This window comes from Apium graveolens, chromosome 3 (genome assembly GCF_009905375.1).
Source record: "Apium graveolens cultivar Ventura chromosome 3, ASM990537v1, whole genome shotgun sequence".
NCBI classification, from domain to species: domain Eukaryota; kingdom Viridiplantae; phylum Streptophyta; class Magnoliopsida; order Apiales; family Apiaceae; genus Apium; species Apium graveolens.
Genome location: NC_133649.1, coordinates 211,797,812 through 211,816,434, shown reverse-complemented (window position 1 = coordinate 211,816,434; position 18,623 = coordinate 211,797,812). Strand labels below are relative to the sequence as shown.

Here is an 18,623-nt window from a genome sequence, read left to right as displayed (position 1 = left end):
ACAAATATTAAGTTGGTGGTGGAGGGGTTGCCAGAAGAACATAATTCTTTGACACACCCACCGGCGGCCTATGTATTTGGAGATTCGACAGTAGATGTTGGGACCAATAATTACCTCAAGGATTGTGGTACCAAGGCTGATAGTCCTTATTATGGCATTGATTTTGACTTCTCCAAACCTACAGGAAGGTTTAGCAATGGCCGTAATATTGTTGACTTAATTGGTACGTTCAATCATAGTTGTAGTTAATTAGTGGTCGTATATTTTAAGCTCAATAATATATGTTAACTAGGATTGTCCACGTATATTTTAAAGTCAATCATATATGTTAACTAGCTAGTGTGTCGTGGTGGTTAATCAGTGTATGATTTTACGTGTTGCAGTGAGGCATTTGGGATACAAGAGGAGTCCGCCACCTTTCCTCTCTTTGATCACTAGGATGCCAAGTTTCAGATCCACTATCCTGCGTGGAGCAAACTTTGCATCTGGAGGTTCTGGAATTTTTGACAAAACTGGAAACAAGACATTCGTAATCAACCCTTCTATTACCCCCTACCTCTCTAACCGTATTATAATGATTGAGTATATATGCATGCACGGCGACCTATATATAGAATTAAGTAGACAAACAAGTATAGTGATAAACTGTTAAATATCAATGTATATATCTAACTCGTTATTCTCATTGGAAACAGATGTCTCTTTAGTCTTTACTAATATCGAATTGGTTATTGAAATGAATGACAGGTCGAGGTAGTACCTCTAAGAAAGCAAATCCAACAATTTGCGACCGTGTGTGCCAACATCACAGAGGTACTGGGCAAAGCTAAGGCTGATGAATGGATTTCCAAGTCCATATACATCATTAGTGTTGGAAGCAACGACATTTTCGAGTACGCAGCAAACCCCACAGACTTGCCCGATATTTTCATGGCCAACCTCATCGAAGAATTTGCAAATCAGATAGAGGTAAACTATTTAATCTTATGCCTGTGAAGCCTTAATATATATACTTGTGAACACTGTTCTCATAGATTGAGGTGCTGGCAGGAATTGTATAAATTGGGTGCCAAAAAGTTTAGTGTGTTGAGCGTTGGAGCAATTGGGTGCGTGCCTATTATGCGTGCTTTGAATCATAATGGCGATTGTGTTGATCAAGTAAACCAACTTTCTCGGTCTTTCTACGCGGTGATTTCGTCGCTATTGCAGCAATTCAGCTCTCAATTCCCAGGATTTACGTACTCACTCGGAAATCTTTATGGCGTGACCATGGATACCATACTAAATTTTGTTGTAGAAGGTAATTAACTGGTCCTAACTAATTCTTTTAAATGCATAATCAATTATTAAACCATGTAACTTGCCGATGAAATCAAACTTGTATTTTAAGAACTAAACCAAACCAAAGGCACCCCTGTATCCTACTCATAGGAGGTTTTGGGAGAGCAAGATGTACGTATCTTACCTTTACTCCTTATTTGCACGAAGTTTTTGCCTAAGATTTTTCGTTTGTTGCTGAAGATATCTAGGCAGCTTTATCGATTACATGCACACAATACTCTGTAAACGGCCGGTACATCCTTGTGAAACTCCTGGGTAACTGAAGTACTTTGATTTACTTAATTGTAGGTTTGAAGGACATCCGAACACCTTGCTGTGGAGATGCCAACACTACATGTGCATTAGGTGTTACACTCTGCAATAATCGAAACGAATACTTGTTCTGGGATATGTACCATCCAACACAGGTTGCCACCGACAGGGCAGCTAAAATACTATTATTCAGCGAAGCTGCGGAATTCGTGCAACCCGTCAACATCAGTCGCCTGGCAGCCATGCCTTAGTTTATCACTCTCTTCTGGTCTGGCTACATACGACAAATAACACCAATATGCTACTACTTATACATTGTTTCCTGTTGTATTTTGTGATCCGGTAACTTGAGAGTACCCAATTCTACACTTTGTATTCGGAATCGAATCAAATCGAATCGTTTCCCTAGATACCATCCCATAATAAAGCTTGTACCTGCTCCGACAAAACTAGATATCTATCGATAAAATAATTAGATGTCTAAATCTATAAAAGATGAATTTGTCTCCCTTTGGAGTTTTAATTAATTAAATGAAATGAATTCATGTTTCGTCAGCATTGTTAACGAGCATATTACTTTGTTAAAAGAGATCATATCTAATGACATTTTAAGTTTAAAGATTTGAACCAAGATTTGAACCAATATATCCATTAATTATTAAGCACTATAATTCAAAACCATTTCATTTTAACCTGTTCAAGGGTAAAAATATTTAAATAAGCCTATTTAAGGATAAAAAAAAAATATGTTTCAAGTACTTCAGAGCAAAGCAAAAAGAAAATCATTTTGAACAACACGGTTGTAAGACTATTGGTTTAAACCTTAAAGTGTAAAAGTTCATTAAGCATATTATATGGAAGAACAGATTACTTGGCTGGGAGAGAGCATATTACAATCTTTTCACCAAAGAAGAATACGAAATGAAAGTACGTTGCATTGTTTCCTTAGATTGGCATTCATCAATTCATTTGCTATTTTCCCAAGTTAAAATTCATTTTATTAAACTCTCAAAAGGTTGGACAATTGTGGTAAATGAAGAGAATAAGTTGACATTAATATATGTGAGCTGTACAGACTTTATATTTAATTACTAATCTAATTCTGTTGTTCAAATCCAGATATCCGAGCAAGCTCTGATAGCTCCAGTTCTCCACTCAAAACCTGCAAGAAGACCAATTTAAATATGTTATATATTTTATCATTTCTAAAAAGGTTTCTTGAAAAAGTCAGAGATGGCAATCAATATTGACAAAGCAGGAAGCTTTCATCGGGGAGTACACTTTGGAAACAATGTTAATAGTAACCATTTTTTTTTGGCATTTTCTAATTGATAGAAAAACAAAACATTTTATGTTAAAATTTATAAAAGCTTTTTCACCTGACCGTTAATTACCCAGGTTGGAAAACCTTCAATTCCAACATTTGCACATGCCTTGTCGATTTTAACTCCAGTTCTGTATCCATCTGGGAAGCATTCAGTGTAATTTAATAGCTTTGCTGCCTCACTTCCAAACATCTAGTCCAGAAGCAGAAAGCAACGGAAAAGATTAATTCATTCCGCATTTTTCAATGTTTTGTTGAGAATGCATATGCTCCAAAAGAACATTCTGATAGACTATATAGACAATTATGAAGTCAGTAAACCCTTTTGTCAAGAAAAAAAACTACCAAGCCACTGAGACTTTCCATGTGTACACATCACTCACATTTTCCACTGTTTTCTAACACTTATGTACATGAACAATTTCAAGTAAACACAACAAAGACATGGTATACAACAGGAAGCTATTGCTCATGAACTGAAGGTTAAAATTTTTAATGCATTGACCACTAAGAGCAACTCTTATAAAATCTTAGCATGTTCCTCGAAAATGTTATTATAAAAATGGATCCCGGTGTTTTAGGAACTCTAGGAACTCTACTGTATGTGAACTCTAACAACATTGCTTATAAGTGGATCTCTGTAATACTTTACTATTATATTTAAAATCTAGTTCTGCATTTGAAGTGGAGGAGAGAGAAATGAATTTTTTATTATTATAATCAAGATAAGAAATCACTTTTGGTACTTGTACAAGGCATGAGTGGATGATGCTAAATTTTTAAGGAAGCACTAGGATATTATTGGAGCTCAAATTTATACAATATTCCTTAAATTTAAATTTACGATCTCAAATAGTTAACCATTGGAGTTGCTCTACAAGCCTCTCCAAGAGACTCCCAAGTCAAATATTGAGGAAGAACAAAAAGTTGCACCAAGAGACTTTTAGTGGCTCTATAAATTTAAAGCAACTGTGTAGGTGTATACACTACGCCATAAGTGGACTAATGTAACGCCTCTCTTATGTTACCATAGGCCAGAAAAGAATTATAATGGGGCAACTGTAACATTACATCTGCAAGCATTACATCAAGCCCCCTAATATAACAATTTGGCGGTATATTGTAACAGAAAGAAAAGTGTTACAATAAAATCCTACTGTAACACTTTAATGGGCAATTGTAACCGCTTGTCAAAATGAGAAAATAATTAGCAAAAAAAACTTTAATTTTTAATTTTAAAGGTTAAATATTGTAGATGAAAAATAAAGATTGAAAAATATACACTTAAATAATTGTTAAATATTATCTTGAATAAGTCACTAGAAATACTAATATAAAAATCATATTAATAAAAATAAATATTTGCATTGAAACTTGTCCCATTAAAAATAATCTGTAAATACATAATTAATTATGTGCAAAGCTGACTCGAAAGTCCATAATGAAAGTCCGTGAACACTGCGACCAAAGTAGATCGCGGTCGCCATGACCCAGACCACGCCCATGGGGCAACCACGGCCCAACATAAGTCCTGGTGACCTGAGTAGGTCGTGACGTCCACGGCCCAAAATCAACCGCACGATAGGCCCACCGAGGTGACCTGATAACGAGGTGCACAAGACACCAAAGTAATGTCCAACATGAAAACGGAATCCTATAAAGTATGATCTTAGAATTCACCGTCTTGAGCCGTCCTACTTACCAACCAAGTTTCTAAACCTAAACTTAGGGTCTATATAAAGGACCCTACCCCTCAACCTGCAACTACATTTTTCCTTGATTGTTTACACTAACCGTAGCATTAAATACAAACGAAACCTTATTTCTTATTCCACAACATCACGAGTTCTTTTAACAAGGTAAACCCTTGACTTTAAGAATTAACAAGTGGTTTGAATGACTTCAATGAAGTTAGTAATTGATTTAACAATGTACATTACTTATTTTTTTATCTTTTTGACAACATAAACAACATTATAGAATTCAAATAATGATTCATTTTTTGGGTAATTAATTTGAATATAAATTATATATAGTAATATAAACAATGATTAAATGGCTATGCAATTTTATTTATATTAATCTAAACTTATCTTAGTATATGTTTGTCTTAATTGTTTAGCAATAAACCAATGTTTATTTGTGAACGTTGGAGTATTTGATTAAGTCATAGTACTTGGTTGTGTTTAGCAAGTTAGTGGAGAAAAACCAGGTGTACAACACCTGGTTTGTAGGATCATGAGTAGAACTCTGCTATTAGTATTCTGTATCCTGTAACTTTTGAAAAATAAGAAATTCTCTAAGCTTTCCATATCAGTAATCAAATAGATCAGTTTCTTTATATTCAGTTCTATATCCTGCATCTGGTATCAGAGCTCTTAATAATTGGTACACGCACTTTGGCTAACAACTGCAGATGGAGTCAAACAGGAGTAAAGAGGGAAATTATGGGCTGAGCTATCCAATGCTCACGAAGATGAATTACACAGTTTGGGCAATCAAAATGAAGGTAATTATGCAGGCTTACGGTGTGTGGGATGCTATCGAGCCCAAAGATCCCAAGGCTGCAGTTGACGAGAAAACAGACAAACGAGAAATGGCCATCATTTATCAAGGGATCTCAGATAATACACTGTTGGCCTTGGCTGAAAAGAAATCATCCAGGGAGGCCTGGGTGGCAATCAAAACATTGAGTCAAGGTGCAGATAAGGTCAAGAAAGCAAAGGCTAAAACGCTCAAGGCGGAATTTGAGACACTGAAAATGAAGGACTCTGAACACATAGATGATTTCTGTATGAGACTCAACGGTTTGGTCACTAATATTAGAGCGTTGGGAGAGGTAATTGGGGAAGAGTATGTTGTGAAGAAACTTCTGAGGGCTGTGCCAACCAGATTTTTACAAATTGCCTCGGCCATAGAGCAATTTGGTAATTTGGAGACCATGTCAGTAGAGGAAGTCACAGGTTCTTTGAAGGCTCACGAGAAGCGTATGCAAGGACAAACGGAGACTAACGAAGGACAACAGCTACCATTGACTGATGAGGAGTGGCATTAGAGGGAGAATAAAGATGGCAAGCTCCTTTTAACCAGAGAAGAATGGTTAAAAAGGAATGGAAAGAACGTGTCTCCAGGTGGTAGTGATTATCGTGTGAAGGACAGTCGCATTGTTCGCGACAGGAGTCATGTGAAATGCCTTAATTGTGGGTCTTATGGTTATTTTGCGGTGGAATGTAGGAAGCCAAGGAGAACCAGACCACAGAAGAGTGAAGTGAATTTGACACAACTAGCTGACGATGAGCCTGCATTATTAATGGTTGTGTGTGAGAAAATTGCAGAAGAAATGATTATGCTAATCGAGAACGAGAACTCGAAGACTAACAAAGAGGAAGAAGAGAACACATGGTATCTCAACAATGGGGCTAGCAACCATATGACGGGGCACCGGGGAAAATTTGAGACTCTGGACAGAACAATCAGAGGTGAGGTAAAATTTGGAGATGGGTCTCTAGTCAAGATTGAAGGGAAAGGATCCATTAAAGTCATGTGTAGAAATGGTGAAACAAGGGAGTTACATGGAGTATATTATATACCAACATTACGAAGCAACATTATTAGTTTGGGCCAGCTATCAGAGGAAGGCCACGGGGTCGTGTTGAATGGGGAAAATCTGTGGATATATGACAATTGTGGTAGACTCTTTATTCAAGTTAAGAGATCTGGAAATCGTCTATACAAAATTCAAATTAAAGAAGCACAACACCATTGCCTTTTGACACAAGGTGAAGAAACAGCGCGGCTATGGCATCAACGCCTTGGACATGTGAACTTCAAGGCCATGCAGCTGATGTCCAAGAATCGAATGGCACACGGTTTACAGGTCTTAAGATTAGATCGTGGAAGAGAGTTTTGCTCCACAGAGTTTCAGTCATTTTGCGAAGAGCACGGAATCTTGAGACACTATACAGCGCCCTACACACCTCAACAAAACGGTGTTGTAGAGCGCCGTAAAAGAACAGTTGTAGCCATGGCCAGGAGCATTCTGAAAGAAAGACAAGTACCTAACACTTATTGGGGGGAAGCTGTGCGGCATGCCGTGTACGTGCTGAACAAATGCCCCACACGATCTCTGTCCTCCATCACACCGCATGAAGCTTGGTTTGACAGAAAACCAAATGTCGAATACTTGACGGTTTTTGGTTGTACAGCCTACATGAAAGTTCATGCGGTTCACACGACAAAATTGGATGATAGAAGCAAACTAGTGGTACACTTTGGCAGAGAACCGGGTACTAAAGCTTATAGGCTGTTTGATCCACTCACTCGCAGCATACACATCAGTAGGGATGTAATCTTCAACGAGATAAAGCATGGCCATGGTAGACAACGAGCAGCGCAGACACACCTGGAGCAGACCAATTTATTTTGGAGTTTCCTGATTCAGATGGTTCTAAAAATTCAACTGAACCTGAATATCCCAAGAGGAATCAACTGGGTCACCATACACACCACAGGTTTCACCTCAAAGCAACCATCATACTTATATCGAAGGGACTGACAGTGCACGGGCCTCTCCTTCTGATGACAGTACGCCACCACGTCGTTTTAGATGTCTTAATGATATCTACCAGCACACAACTGAGATCGAATTGGCAGAAGAAGAATTGCTCCTCATGGGTGTTGACGAACGTGTGTGTTTTGCACAAGCAGTACAGGACCCCGTGTGGAAGGAAGCAATGGACACAGAGATCAATTCCATTGAAAAAAATCGCACCTGGGAACTTACGATTTTACCAAAGGGACACAAGGCCATCGATTTGAAGTGGGTTTTTAAGCTAAAAACCGATCAACATAGTGAAGTCACTAAACACAAAGCCCGTCTCGTAGCAAAGGGCTATGTGCAACGTCACGGGATTGATTATAAGGAGGTTTTTGCGCCCGTAACGAGGCTGGAAACAGTGCGTCTTTTATTGGCATTGGAAGCCAAAAATAATTGGGAGGTTCATCACCTCGATGTCAAGTCTGCATTTTTGAATGGAGTGTTACAAGAAGAAGTTTAAGTTTCTCAACCAAAGGGTTACGTCAAGAAAGGACAGGAACACATGGTTTACAAGTTGTTGAAAGCTTTGTATGGCTTACGCCAAGCCCCACGGGCCTGATATTCTCGTTTGAATCAGTACCTATTGAAGCTGGGTTTTATTAAATGTCCGTTCGAACATGTTGTCTATCTCAAACGAGCTGGAACTGAGACATTGATTGTTGGTGTCTACGTGGACGACTTGATCGTTACTGGCACAAATATGTGAGACATTATCAAATTCAAGGGGGAAATGAGTAAGGAATTTGATATGTCTGATTGGGAAAATTTGTCATATTATTTGGGTTTGGAGGTCATTCAGGGCTGCGGATTTATTGAAATTTGCCAGTCATCCTATGCACAGAAGGTACTTGAAGGAGCAGGGATGACTGAGTGTAATTCGGTAAAGTATTCAATGGAATACAAGGTGCAAATACATACGGATCAGACGGGAACACCAGTGAGTCCAACGCATTTCAAAAGTATTGTTGGTTGACTTCGGTACCTTGTACACACACGGCCAGATATCGCTTATGTCGGAGGGATAGTGAGTCGATATATGGAGAGACCTACAGAGCTGCATATGAATGTTGTCAAAAGAGTCTGTCGATATGTGAAAGGAACATTACATTTTGGTCTGATATATACACAAGGACATGGGAATTATATCTTGTCAGGTTTTTCGGATAGTGATCTTGCAGGGAGTCTGGATGACAGAAAAAGCATGTGAGGAATGGCATTTTATCTTGATGAAAACCTTATAACCTGGTTATCTCAAAAACAGCGCTATGTAGCTCTTTCATCGTGTGAAGCCGAGTTTATGGCGGCAACAGCTGCCGTTGTCAAGCAATTTGTCTCCAGCGTGTTCTTGCATATATTCTAAATACTAAAACTGGTCCAGCCATAATATATGTCGATAACAGGTCTGCAGTGGATCTCACCAAAAATCCAACATTTATGGAAGGAGCAAGCATATCGATCTGCGTTATCATTTCATTAGGGACTGTGAAGAGAAAGGGCTGATAGTCATCAAGCATGTCAACACCAAGGAACAGCGAGCTGATATAATGACTAAGGCTTTAGCAGCAACTAAGTTTGAGAAGATGAGAAGTCTGTTTGGTGTCAGAAAGCTTGAAGATGTTTAGATTAAGGGAAAGTATGTTGGACTTTATATTAATCTAAACTCATTTTAGTATTTGTTTGTCTTAATTGTTTAGCAATAAACCAATGTTTATTTGTGAACGTTGGAGTATTTGATTAAGTCATAGTAGTTGCTTGTGTTTAGGAAATTAGTGAAGAAAAACCAGTACCTGTACACCTGGTTTGTAGGATCATGAGTAGAACTCCGCTATTAGTATTCTGTATCCTGTAGCTTTTGAAAAATAAGAAGTTCTCTAAGCTTTCCATATCAGTAATCAAATATATCAGTTTCTTTATATTCAATTCTATATCCTACAAATAGTTTTCTAGAAATTGTTGATTAAAAGTATTATTTGTGAGTTTCCTTCAAAAAATGCTAGAACAATTTTGAGATAATTTATGTCATTATTTACTTATTTTATTTCTTTACAATTTCCAGTTAATTTTCATTATATAATAAAACTAATATATGCACTTAAATTGTTATATTGTTTTTACAATTTCTTGTTTTTAATTTTTTATTATTTTAGGTACTTTTATATATTTAAATTATTAGGACACCTTTTTCATATTTTGAGCAGGGCACTTTAAAATCTCGGGCACGCTCTGCCAACGAGGAGCTCTTAAGCTTTCCTCAACAATTTTAGATGAAGTGTGTTCATGTGCTAGAAATTGTCATATAGCATCTTCAACCAATTGAGGAAGACCCCGGGAGTAAATGTATTTTGTATAGTAACTAGTTAAGAGGCTACTAGATTAGAGAAAAACTTAAGAGATTCTTGAAGTTGCTCTAGCCTCATCTTTCTCCTCAATTTAAAAGCTCAAATCCATCCATTTCTATAATTTGGCACTAAAAATGATTTTTTGTGCCAAAATAAAACTTCAACTCCAATACTAGTTGCATAACTAGCATTTTGCATCCAAATAATTCCAAATTCGTAACTATTTGTCTATCTCTTCAAACTTTCATTCAAAATACAACATTTAAAGTACATAAGTACAACAACATGCATTTAATTTATGGTTAATCAATCATGTGGTTAGATGCACATATGCCTTCTTGGTTTGAAATTTAGAACCAAGTATGCATTTCTGTATGCATTTACACATATTTGCATCAAAATAGGCAAAAGCCCTTTGGAGTTGGATTTTTTGCATTTGATTTCAAATTGTAAAAATGGAACCAACTTTAGGAATGTAATATCGTATAATATTTCCATAACTACACTCTCTTTGTCTTTACTTTCTTTTTCACTCTTGCGGATTCACATTGTTTTTAATCATCAAAAATTGAATTAAACTGAATAAGGAGTGAATATAGGGACCATTGTTCCTTCGAAGGCCTCTTTCCTTGGGTTATATGAACTCCCCTTGAATAGTTCCTTGGTTTTGCTTAAGGGATTCTTTAATCCTTGTGTTGGAATAGTAGAAAAAACTGGAAGAAAACGGATTGATATTGGTGCAATCCAATCCATTCTCAGAGATAAATCCTGAACCCGAAGGATCATTCCTTTTTGCGGTATACGAAATAGGGAATTTCACTAAATCTATTTTTATAAAATCTCGAATCAAACCATTTATCCTTATTTCAACAAAGTACGGGTCCTTCGATATAAGAACTTTTTTTGTCTCGGGTACAATTTAATACTAAACAAGTCCTAATAATTGAATAATAGTTACTATTTATAGTTCCTTGGTGAGAGTTCGTCTCTATGTTGCATATGCTTAGATCATTCCCTTCTTTTTCTTCTTCTGAGTGTTTGGTTCACCACTAGATTGTTAATTTTGGTAATTTTAACAATTATACAATCATATAACTTCCGATGACCAAGGGTATGGTAGGTAACTTATTTTCTAAGTTTTGGTGTTCAAATACATATGAACTTCTATTTTCTTTTTGCATCTTAAAATTTATTAACCCAAACATTAATATTAGTTTAGGTTCCAAATGAACTTTAAGTTACATACTTGGGTATGTCAAAATAAACCAGGCAGAAGAAATATTTGTTATCATGGGATACTATACGACTCTTGTGACCCTAGCTCAAGTGAGGTAATGATTTCTCATGCAAGTATATTTATCATCACATTTATTAATATAATTATAAAAAGAGGTTTAGAACATGAAAGTGGCTATGCTGAAATGGTAAAGGAGTGTTACCTGCTTTTGTTCTACACAGTGAGAACACCAGAAAGCACCATACATCTTAGCTCCTATGGATTGTAGATGTCTTGCAAGAGAGAGAGTGAAAGGACTTGACTGTGTGGTGATTTCAGTAGCGAAAAATGGCATATTAGTGTTAGCCATGCTGTAAAGTATAACCAGAAAGTCAGCAAAATTAGATTTAACGAATATTGACCATAATAATAAAACCAACCATAAGAAAGTCAGATTGAATTGTATATTGGGATATTATAGCCAAGATAAACTATCACAAGTTTCATATCATCAGTATTTATACTCCAAGAAAAGTTACCTGTTAACTAAGGTTAGTTTTCATAAGTTTAGCCATTGTCATTTTCTTACTTATATCTTATTATCAGGTTGTTTGGATGATTTTATTATTAATATGTAAAAACCATCAAAACAAATATAAGAAGTTACATTCGAAAAGGATGATTGTCAAAGTACCTTAGCTTGCTTTGTCGAATTCAACTTATAAGTCAATTATAAGTTACTGTTATTTATCATACAAACGGACCAAAAAGTTACTTGATTAGTTATTGCTATTTTTGGAGTTTGCTTGCTGATGGATTGTTATTTTTTGAGGAACATGCTCGGAAACTGTTGGACGTGCTCTAAGGTTCAGCCGAGGGTCGGCCAGAGTAGCATTTCATTTATTTCCCTAAAACCTCCTTTTATTTTTCCTTCCATTCCTTATCATGGCTGCCCTTCACATGGGGGAAAGCTTGTGGATAGGCCCCTTACTCTCAACATTTGGTCATAAACTGTCACTAATTTTTGAACCCTAGTACAAGGATAGAAGCTTCAAGTATTTCTGTCTCTAGGTTCCCTTAACATTCCTATTTTCTTGTATTTTTTGGTATTTATTAGTTGTAGGTAGTTAACTTGCTCGAAACAAGTGAAATCACTGCAATTTCTCAACTGCAGGGTGCTTACATAAGAAGTAGCGATTATTGCTTTAAAAACCGCTACTTATCACATATGACATGATAGGAATGCTCGCTTTCATGACAAAGGCATTTTTTAAAAACTTTTGCAATACGCCTAGCACGTATTATTGGATTGCCTATTTTGGGTTGTTCTGCCCACTGTTCTCTTTCGAGGTTTTTTTCTTTTGGCTTTACTTCCTTGAGAATTTTTCCTCTTGTATGTTCATTATATCTTTTCTGTCTATAATATTATTAACTTAGATTAGAAAATGGAATGATAACCTAATTCTTGTTGATTCTGTAATTAAAGATTAGCTTCTGTCTGGGAATCAATAAATGAGGCTTGAACACCTTGTCTGAGTAACTAGTTCATCTAATTCCTTATTCATCCCATACTTGAGAATAAATGAATAATTATAGTTATGATCAATTTCAATGGCTTAATAGCCATGACAAAGCAATTGTGGAACAGGTGCCTATCTGAGCATATTATTGTTAAGTAGAGATTTTTACTCATTATAGGTGGTCATTACGGATGCATGATTCCATTATGAGGTTAAGGATGCATGACTAGATTCAGTTGTTTACATATTAGTTTGTGAAGTAGGTAATGAATAACTTGGTTTGTATATGTTTTTTGTTGTGTGAATTTCAGTGAAGTTTATACCTGACAATAAGATTTCAGAAATTTAAGATAACTTGATGCAATTAAACAGTAAAGCCAGTAAGCTAAAACTCTATGCTCCGACATTCCAGATTACCTTGTAGAGACAGGAGCTGAGATACTATATGACGTGCTCAAAGCACTAACAACCAAGGCAGCTAAAACTAGCTGCACACCAACATTATTTTGCAGTCCTTGCAAACCTGAAGCCTGCAGAAAATATAATGATCATAACAATTACGACTTTTCTTTTTAAGTACTGATCCACCAAATTTATAAAACAGTTTTTTATCCGCAAGGGTATAAAGACCTTTAAAGTGCTGAAGAGCAGGCCAAATGACAACAGAGCTGAGAATAAACAGTATGCACATGAATCTCCGGGAAATGATGTGCTCAAAACATACAAGAAGTATGTACTAGCAGTTGCCATGGAAGTAGTTGTAGCCAGTAATATCAGACGACTGTTTGTTTCATCAATTCTGAATGGCAATTCCTTTCCAGCTAACTTTAAAGCAAGGAACGTTACTAATCCATACGCAATCATTCCAATCAAAGGGAGAGGTACACCTAACAAACATATGGATCATCAATAATATTTTTAGTCACTTGTGCTTTCATATGTACTTTTTATGTGGAAGAAGAGATGATAGAAACAGATTGGCTAGCTCAATTGAAATTAGTGCCGTGTGCTAGATCAGTTCTTAAAACAAGAATACTTGTATGATCATAAACAGTGTATTATTAATACATATGCAAGACTATAATGCCCAGAAGGAAAACTTTTATCCGTAGCAAATTAGTATTATTTTTTAAGATATAGATAAAACGAGCCGAATTGGGACGGAGGGAGTATTATTTTTGAAGTCACAAGTATAATGAGCGGCAAAGACAACCTTCAGTCTATGTTTGTCACAAACAAGAATTATTATCGAAAAGGTCTATATAAAAATTTGCTTCCTAACTATCACATTTGAGTCATCAGTGCAATATTCAATCAATGCTAATGCAATTGTAGTAACAGGGAAAATTTACCGAAAAGCAGGGAGTAGTGACTGTTGAGGATGGTGTTACAGGAAGTAGAAGAAGAACCAACAGGACAAAACACATCAGAATCAGTAAACTTGAGAAAAGTCAAGTAAGTAGTCTCTAAAAAACCCAAGCCACCAAGCCCAGCACACCAATTGTATGTTGAAATGCTGCTGCTGGCAACAGAAATAGACAAAGAAGACTTGTCCTCAATTTCATCCTCTAAGATCGAGTCTTTATCGGGTGTGTTTGATAAGCACTTGACATGTAACAACGCCAATCGAGGTAGCTTGTAAGAAATAGGAGGAAGATGAAAAGGGGTAGCGTGGTTGTTGAAGAGCAGAGCAGCAGGAGATGATGATGAGGATGTGAAGCTCAACGTAGCCATTCAGATGCTCTCAGTTCCCTTTCTATTTTCTTAGTTTCGCAACTAGGTCCTTTCCTAATTTAGGGCGTTTACCGAATTATCGTTCGGTGTCCGCTAAAATTGTTCATTATACTACTTTATTTCTTAAATTATATTAGTTTAAATTCCGTGCGATGCACCGTTTGTTATTAATATTTAAAAAAATTATTTATGCTGTCATTTTATAATTTTGAAATATTTATATAAATATATAATAATTATAAATGTGTAATAAAAATTATAGAATAACATGTGGTCGTAGTTGAGTAGAATAGGTATATTATATCTAGTAGTTTAACAATTTAATAATTTAGCGGGTATATAACATTATTTTTTTTTAATAATAGGATAAGTTATAATTGTAGTTTAGTAGGGTGTAGACTACATGTGTAGCAGTTTAATAATTTAGTAGTTTAGTGGATATATAACACTATTTATTTAATTTTTTTAATAACCAAAACTGGGGTATAACTGTTGAACCAAATTATACTTCATTCCGGTTATTATAGCATAATATAGATATTCTCCGTGAAATTAAGAAAAAGTACAATTTAGTGGTAAAACGTAAAAAAAATGTTTAAATCAATTAATATTTTGTGTGTAAAGTGAGTGTAGTATAAGAAAGTTGTGGATGTAAATGAATGTAATTAATTTTTATACTATAAAATTTTACTATTTTTGGAATGAGCGTTGTCCCATTCAAACAGAAAAAACATCGTCATGGGGAAGAATGTATTGTAGGATGTCAGGTGATCACGAAAGGAGCTGTGGAAAAGGAGACATTAGATCTAGAAAGGATTCATCAATATAATCAAAGAAGGATAAGCAGGTTCTGTCCAGTTACTCCAGAACCTTAAATTACGATCAACCGATCATCGAGTTCCCATCAAAGCGAGAAGCTCCACCCATTATACGTGTCAATCCTCAATTGCAAGGTCCAAGACGGGATCGCCTAAGACCTATGACTCAAGGAAGGAAGGATCCCTATCAAGGTGATAAGAGAAAGAGAGGCCCCAATCAACCCACCCCCGATGAAAGAAGCGTAAAGAGAAGGGTTGATCTAAGAGTCAGGCCCGATTCACGGCCAAGATCAGATTCATACATGAGCATTGAAATGAGGTTTAACCCGAGAGTAAGGAACGAGAAAAGGTACGATACCCTGATAGATTCCCGAAGAAGTGCGGAAAGGATGATTGAGGCTAGGTACGATACCCTGATGGATTCCCGAAGAAGTACGGAAAGGATGATTGAGGCTCGGATGAGGGGATCTCGTAGAGAATGGGATGAGAGAAGAAATCGTGATCTTCCTCAGGGCAAGAATGGAAGGAACGATTGAAGTTGTCAGGCCTCCCCTAGGAACCATGACAATGGGGTAGACCTTACCAATAGGGATGATGCAGATGATCGCAGGACACCCCTTATGATAGAGCCTCGCGGTAGGGGACATGGTGGCCAACCACCTTTGGACATGGAGTCACATCAACAACAGCAAAGGCCCCTCCCAGTTAGAGAAAAAGGATGAGATGAGGTCCAAGTCATCCCAGGTCTTGAGGGAATTAATATAAGAGCCTTGAGGAGGTAGTTAGAGTGGGTAGAAGAAGAAAAGGAAACTACTCCTGATGTAGCACCATCTTCTTTCTCTCTTGCAGTCTGGGAGGCTCCATTACCCACCTCATTCAAAGGGACAAGGGACCTTCGTTTTAATGGCAATTCAGATCCCGCTGAATATATTAGAAGATTTAACACCGAGATGGAGCTCTATCAAGTGGATTACATAACAAAGTTCCGACTTCTTGCCTCCACCTTAAGGGGAGACGCCCATCAATGGTTTCAAAATATGGGACAATCCTCTATTGTGTCATGGGAGCAAATGCGTAAGATGTTCCTTATACAGTTTCAATCTTCTATCCACCATGCACCACCTATCACCACCTTGGCTAATATTAACAAAAGGGGGGGAGAAATACTTTTCTCATACTTTAAAAGGTTCAATGCCGAAGTACCTACTGTTAGAGATGTTAGTATTTGTGCCCTAGAGACAACACTATAATGTTTTAGTTTAATATATTTGATTATTAATGTTTATGTTCTATTGATTATTCCCTTTATAATTTATTATGTCTTAATTTTACTGCGATATAAATGATAGATTAATAAATGTTCTTGGAATATGATATAAATTCTATATCTCTAAGTACGTGACTTAGAAATGAGATTATGAGAATAGTATCAATATTCTTGAAGGTCCCTAGTCGAGTATTATTATTAAGGGACAATAATAATGCATTAAGACTGGTGTGTTTATTGACTGATGATCACATCTCATTGATCATAGGTATAGTAATACTAAAGTCAAAAATGCAGGCAGATGTAAATGTACATGGTATTGGACATACCTGATGTGAGATTTTACATGTCTGTTGTGTCATATGTAATTCTCACAGTGATACTGATGTAATGGTCCTTAGACCTGAAGTCATTATATTTCTATACGTGAATTGATACATATTGATTCCATTAAAAGTTATCCTTTACCGAGTAATGATAAAAGTGGATATTGGGTATATTATAAATCGTATGAGAAATATGAATGATCTAGATGGGAGTTAACCCTCCTATTTTAGGAGTGATATTATTGGCCTCTTGTGTGGAGATAGACTATGAAATGCGTGGTCACGCTCAAATGTAGATTTGATATAATAGTCTACTAATTGATCAAGGAAACTTGGATTAAACTATGATGAGGATGACATATTACATGCCTCTAATTTAATCTATAATATTTGGTTAAAGGGATTATATTATATTGTACATTATTACGAAAGGATTAATCGATCACCGATTTAATTATTATTACTTGGATAACAATGATGTATTACTAGATGCCGCTCATTGTTTACGATTTTATATTAGATTTTAAAATTCGTTGCCAACGTAATAATAACCTATAGGGTCACACACAAAGAATGCTTGAAGGATTATTTGATTTAAATTTGATTTAAATTAAATTAAAGTAGTTTGAATTATTTATAATATTAATTAAGTATGACTTAATTAATTAGATATATAATGATATTCGAATTTACTAATATCAATTATGAAATTCAGTTATTAAATAATTAAGCGTGACTAAATTATTATACAAATAGGAATTTCGAAATAATAATCACTCTGAATTAGTTAAGAGTTATAATTCTTTTTCTCTCTATATAATATCTCTTGTGTGGCTGATTTTGTGTGCAAGACTTTTACTAAAACCCTAGCCACCAAGAGAGAAGATGGAGAGAGCAAGAAGAAACGGGTTTGTGCTAGTACACATCCAATCATTGAGTTCAAGCATTCGTGTGAATACCGATAGAGCGTAGATCGCGAGAGCGGGATCCGTGGTGATTGAACAATCTTTGGATCTCCATTATTCAACCAATTTGTAAAGCTTCTTAAGGTAAATAATCTGATCTACGAATTAAATATCTGTTTTTCGCATGGATCATGCGGTGGGTTTCGAAAATTCAGATTTTTCACGTTTTTAATTACTGTTTCTTTTGCGTTTATGTGCTCAAAACCCTTCAATGGTATCAGAGCTACTTGTGAAAAGTGTTTAATTCATTTATGTGTTTATTCCTTTTATGATAATAACATATATACAATATTTCATGACTGTTATGTATGCAATTTTGTATGTTTTACATGTTGTTATGTTTATATATGCGTATGTATGTATATGTTTTGAATATATGATATTCATGAGAGTTGTATAATCATATGATGATTATATAATCTGTATATATATATTGACATATACATGTTTTGTGTTTCTTCTTATTATAAGAATCGTATTTTATACGTTTCTGAATCGGATGCAGCGGATTTGCTGAAATCTGTGTCTGGTGTCCGATTTTGGCGAAAGAATACGCTCTTGTATATGGAATCGAGCGTCTGAATGAAATAGATAGCTAAAGCTATCATCGACTGATCTGTAAGGCGTTTGACGTCGTTTAGGCCCTTTAATATACGATTTAATGTTATCAGATTTAATTTTGAATTTTCTGATTTTTGCCATATTTGGTTTTTATGATTAGATCATGGTGGATATGATATGTTAAGATCATATTATATGTTTTAATGTGTTCTTATGTGTTAATTGAGCATGATGGATGGTTATGGCTTATGACCTTAGGTTAATGGTTTTGTTTTTTTTAAAATACGGCTTGCATGTCGTTTAATCTTGTAATTATTAAATCTCGAATGTAACTCGAGTTCTTCTTGTAAGTTCATTAGATTA

General features: G+C 35.8%; 2 protein-coding genes across 3 annotated transcripts; one reads left to right on the top strand and one right to left on the bottom strand.

Annotated features, from left to right (window-relative positions):
* The first annotated feature begins 930 nt into the window (after positions 1–930).
* LOC141714795 (GDSL esterase/lipase At2g23540-like) lies at positions 931–1,844 on the top strand. The gene is made up of 3 exons (XM_074518293.1): positions 931–969; positions 1,051–1,300; positions 1,630–1,844. The coding sequence occupies exons 1-3, from the start codon at positions 931–933 to the stop codon at positions 1,842–1,844; spliced, it is 504 nt and encodes a 167-aa protein (XP_074374394.1).
* A 717-nt stretch (positions 1,845–2,561) lies between these two features.
* LOC141713071 (thiol-disulfide oxidoreductase LTO1) lies at positions 2,562–14,409 on the bottom strand. 2 transcript variants are annotated; one of them, XM_074516304.1, is made up of 6 exons: positions 13,942–14,409; positions 13,220–13,476; positions 13,007–13,119; positions 11,293–11,440; positions 2,978–3,110; positions 2,562–2,755 (listed from the first exon to the last, which is right to left on the bottom strand). In XM_074516304.1, the coding sequence occupies exons 1-6, from the start codon at positions 14,321–14,323 to the stop codon at positions 2,703–2,705; spliced, it is 1,086 nt and encodes a 361-aa protein (XP_074372405.1). In that variant the 5' UTR covers positions 14,324–14,409; the 3' UTR covers positions 2,562–2,702. The 2 variants fall into 2 exon arrangements, with proteins under 2 accessions (XP_074372405.1, XP_074372404.1); XM_074516303.1 differs by having other exon boundaries at positions 2,973–3,110; positions 13,942–14,408.
* Between the last annotated feature and the right edge of the window lie 4,214 nt (positions 14,410–18,623).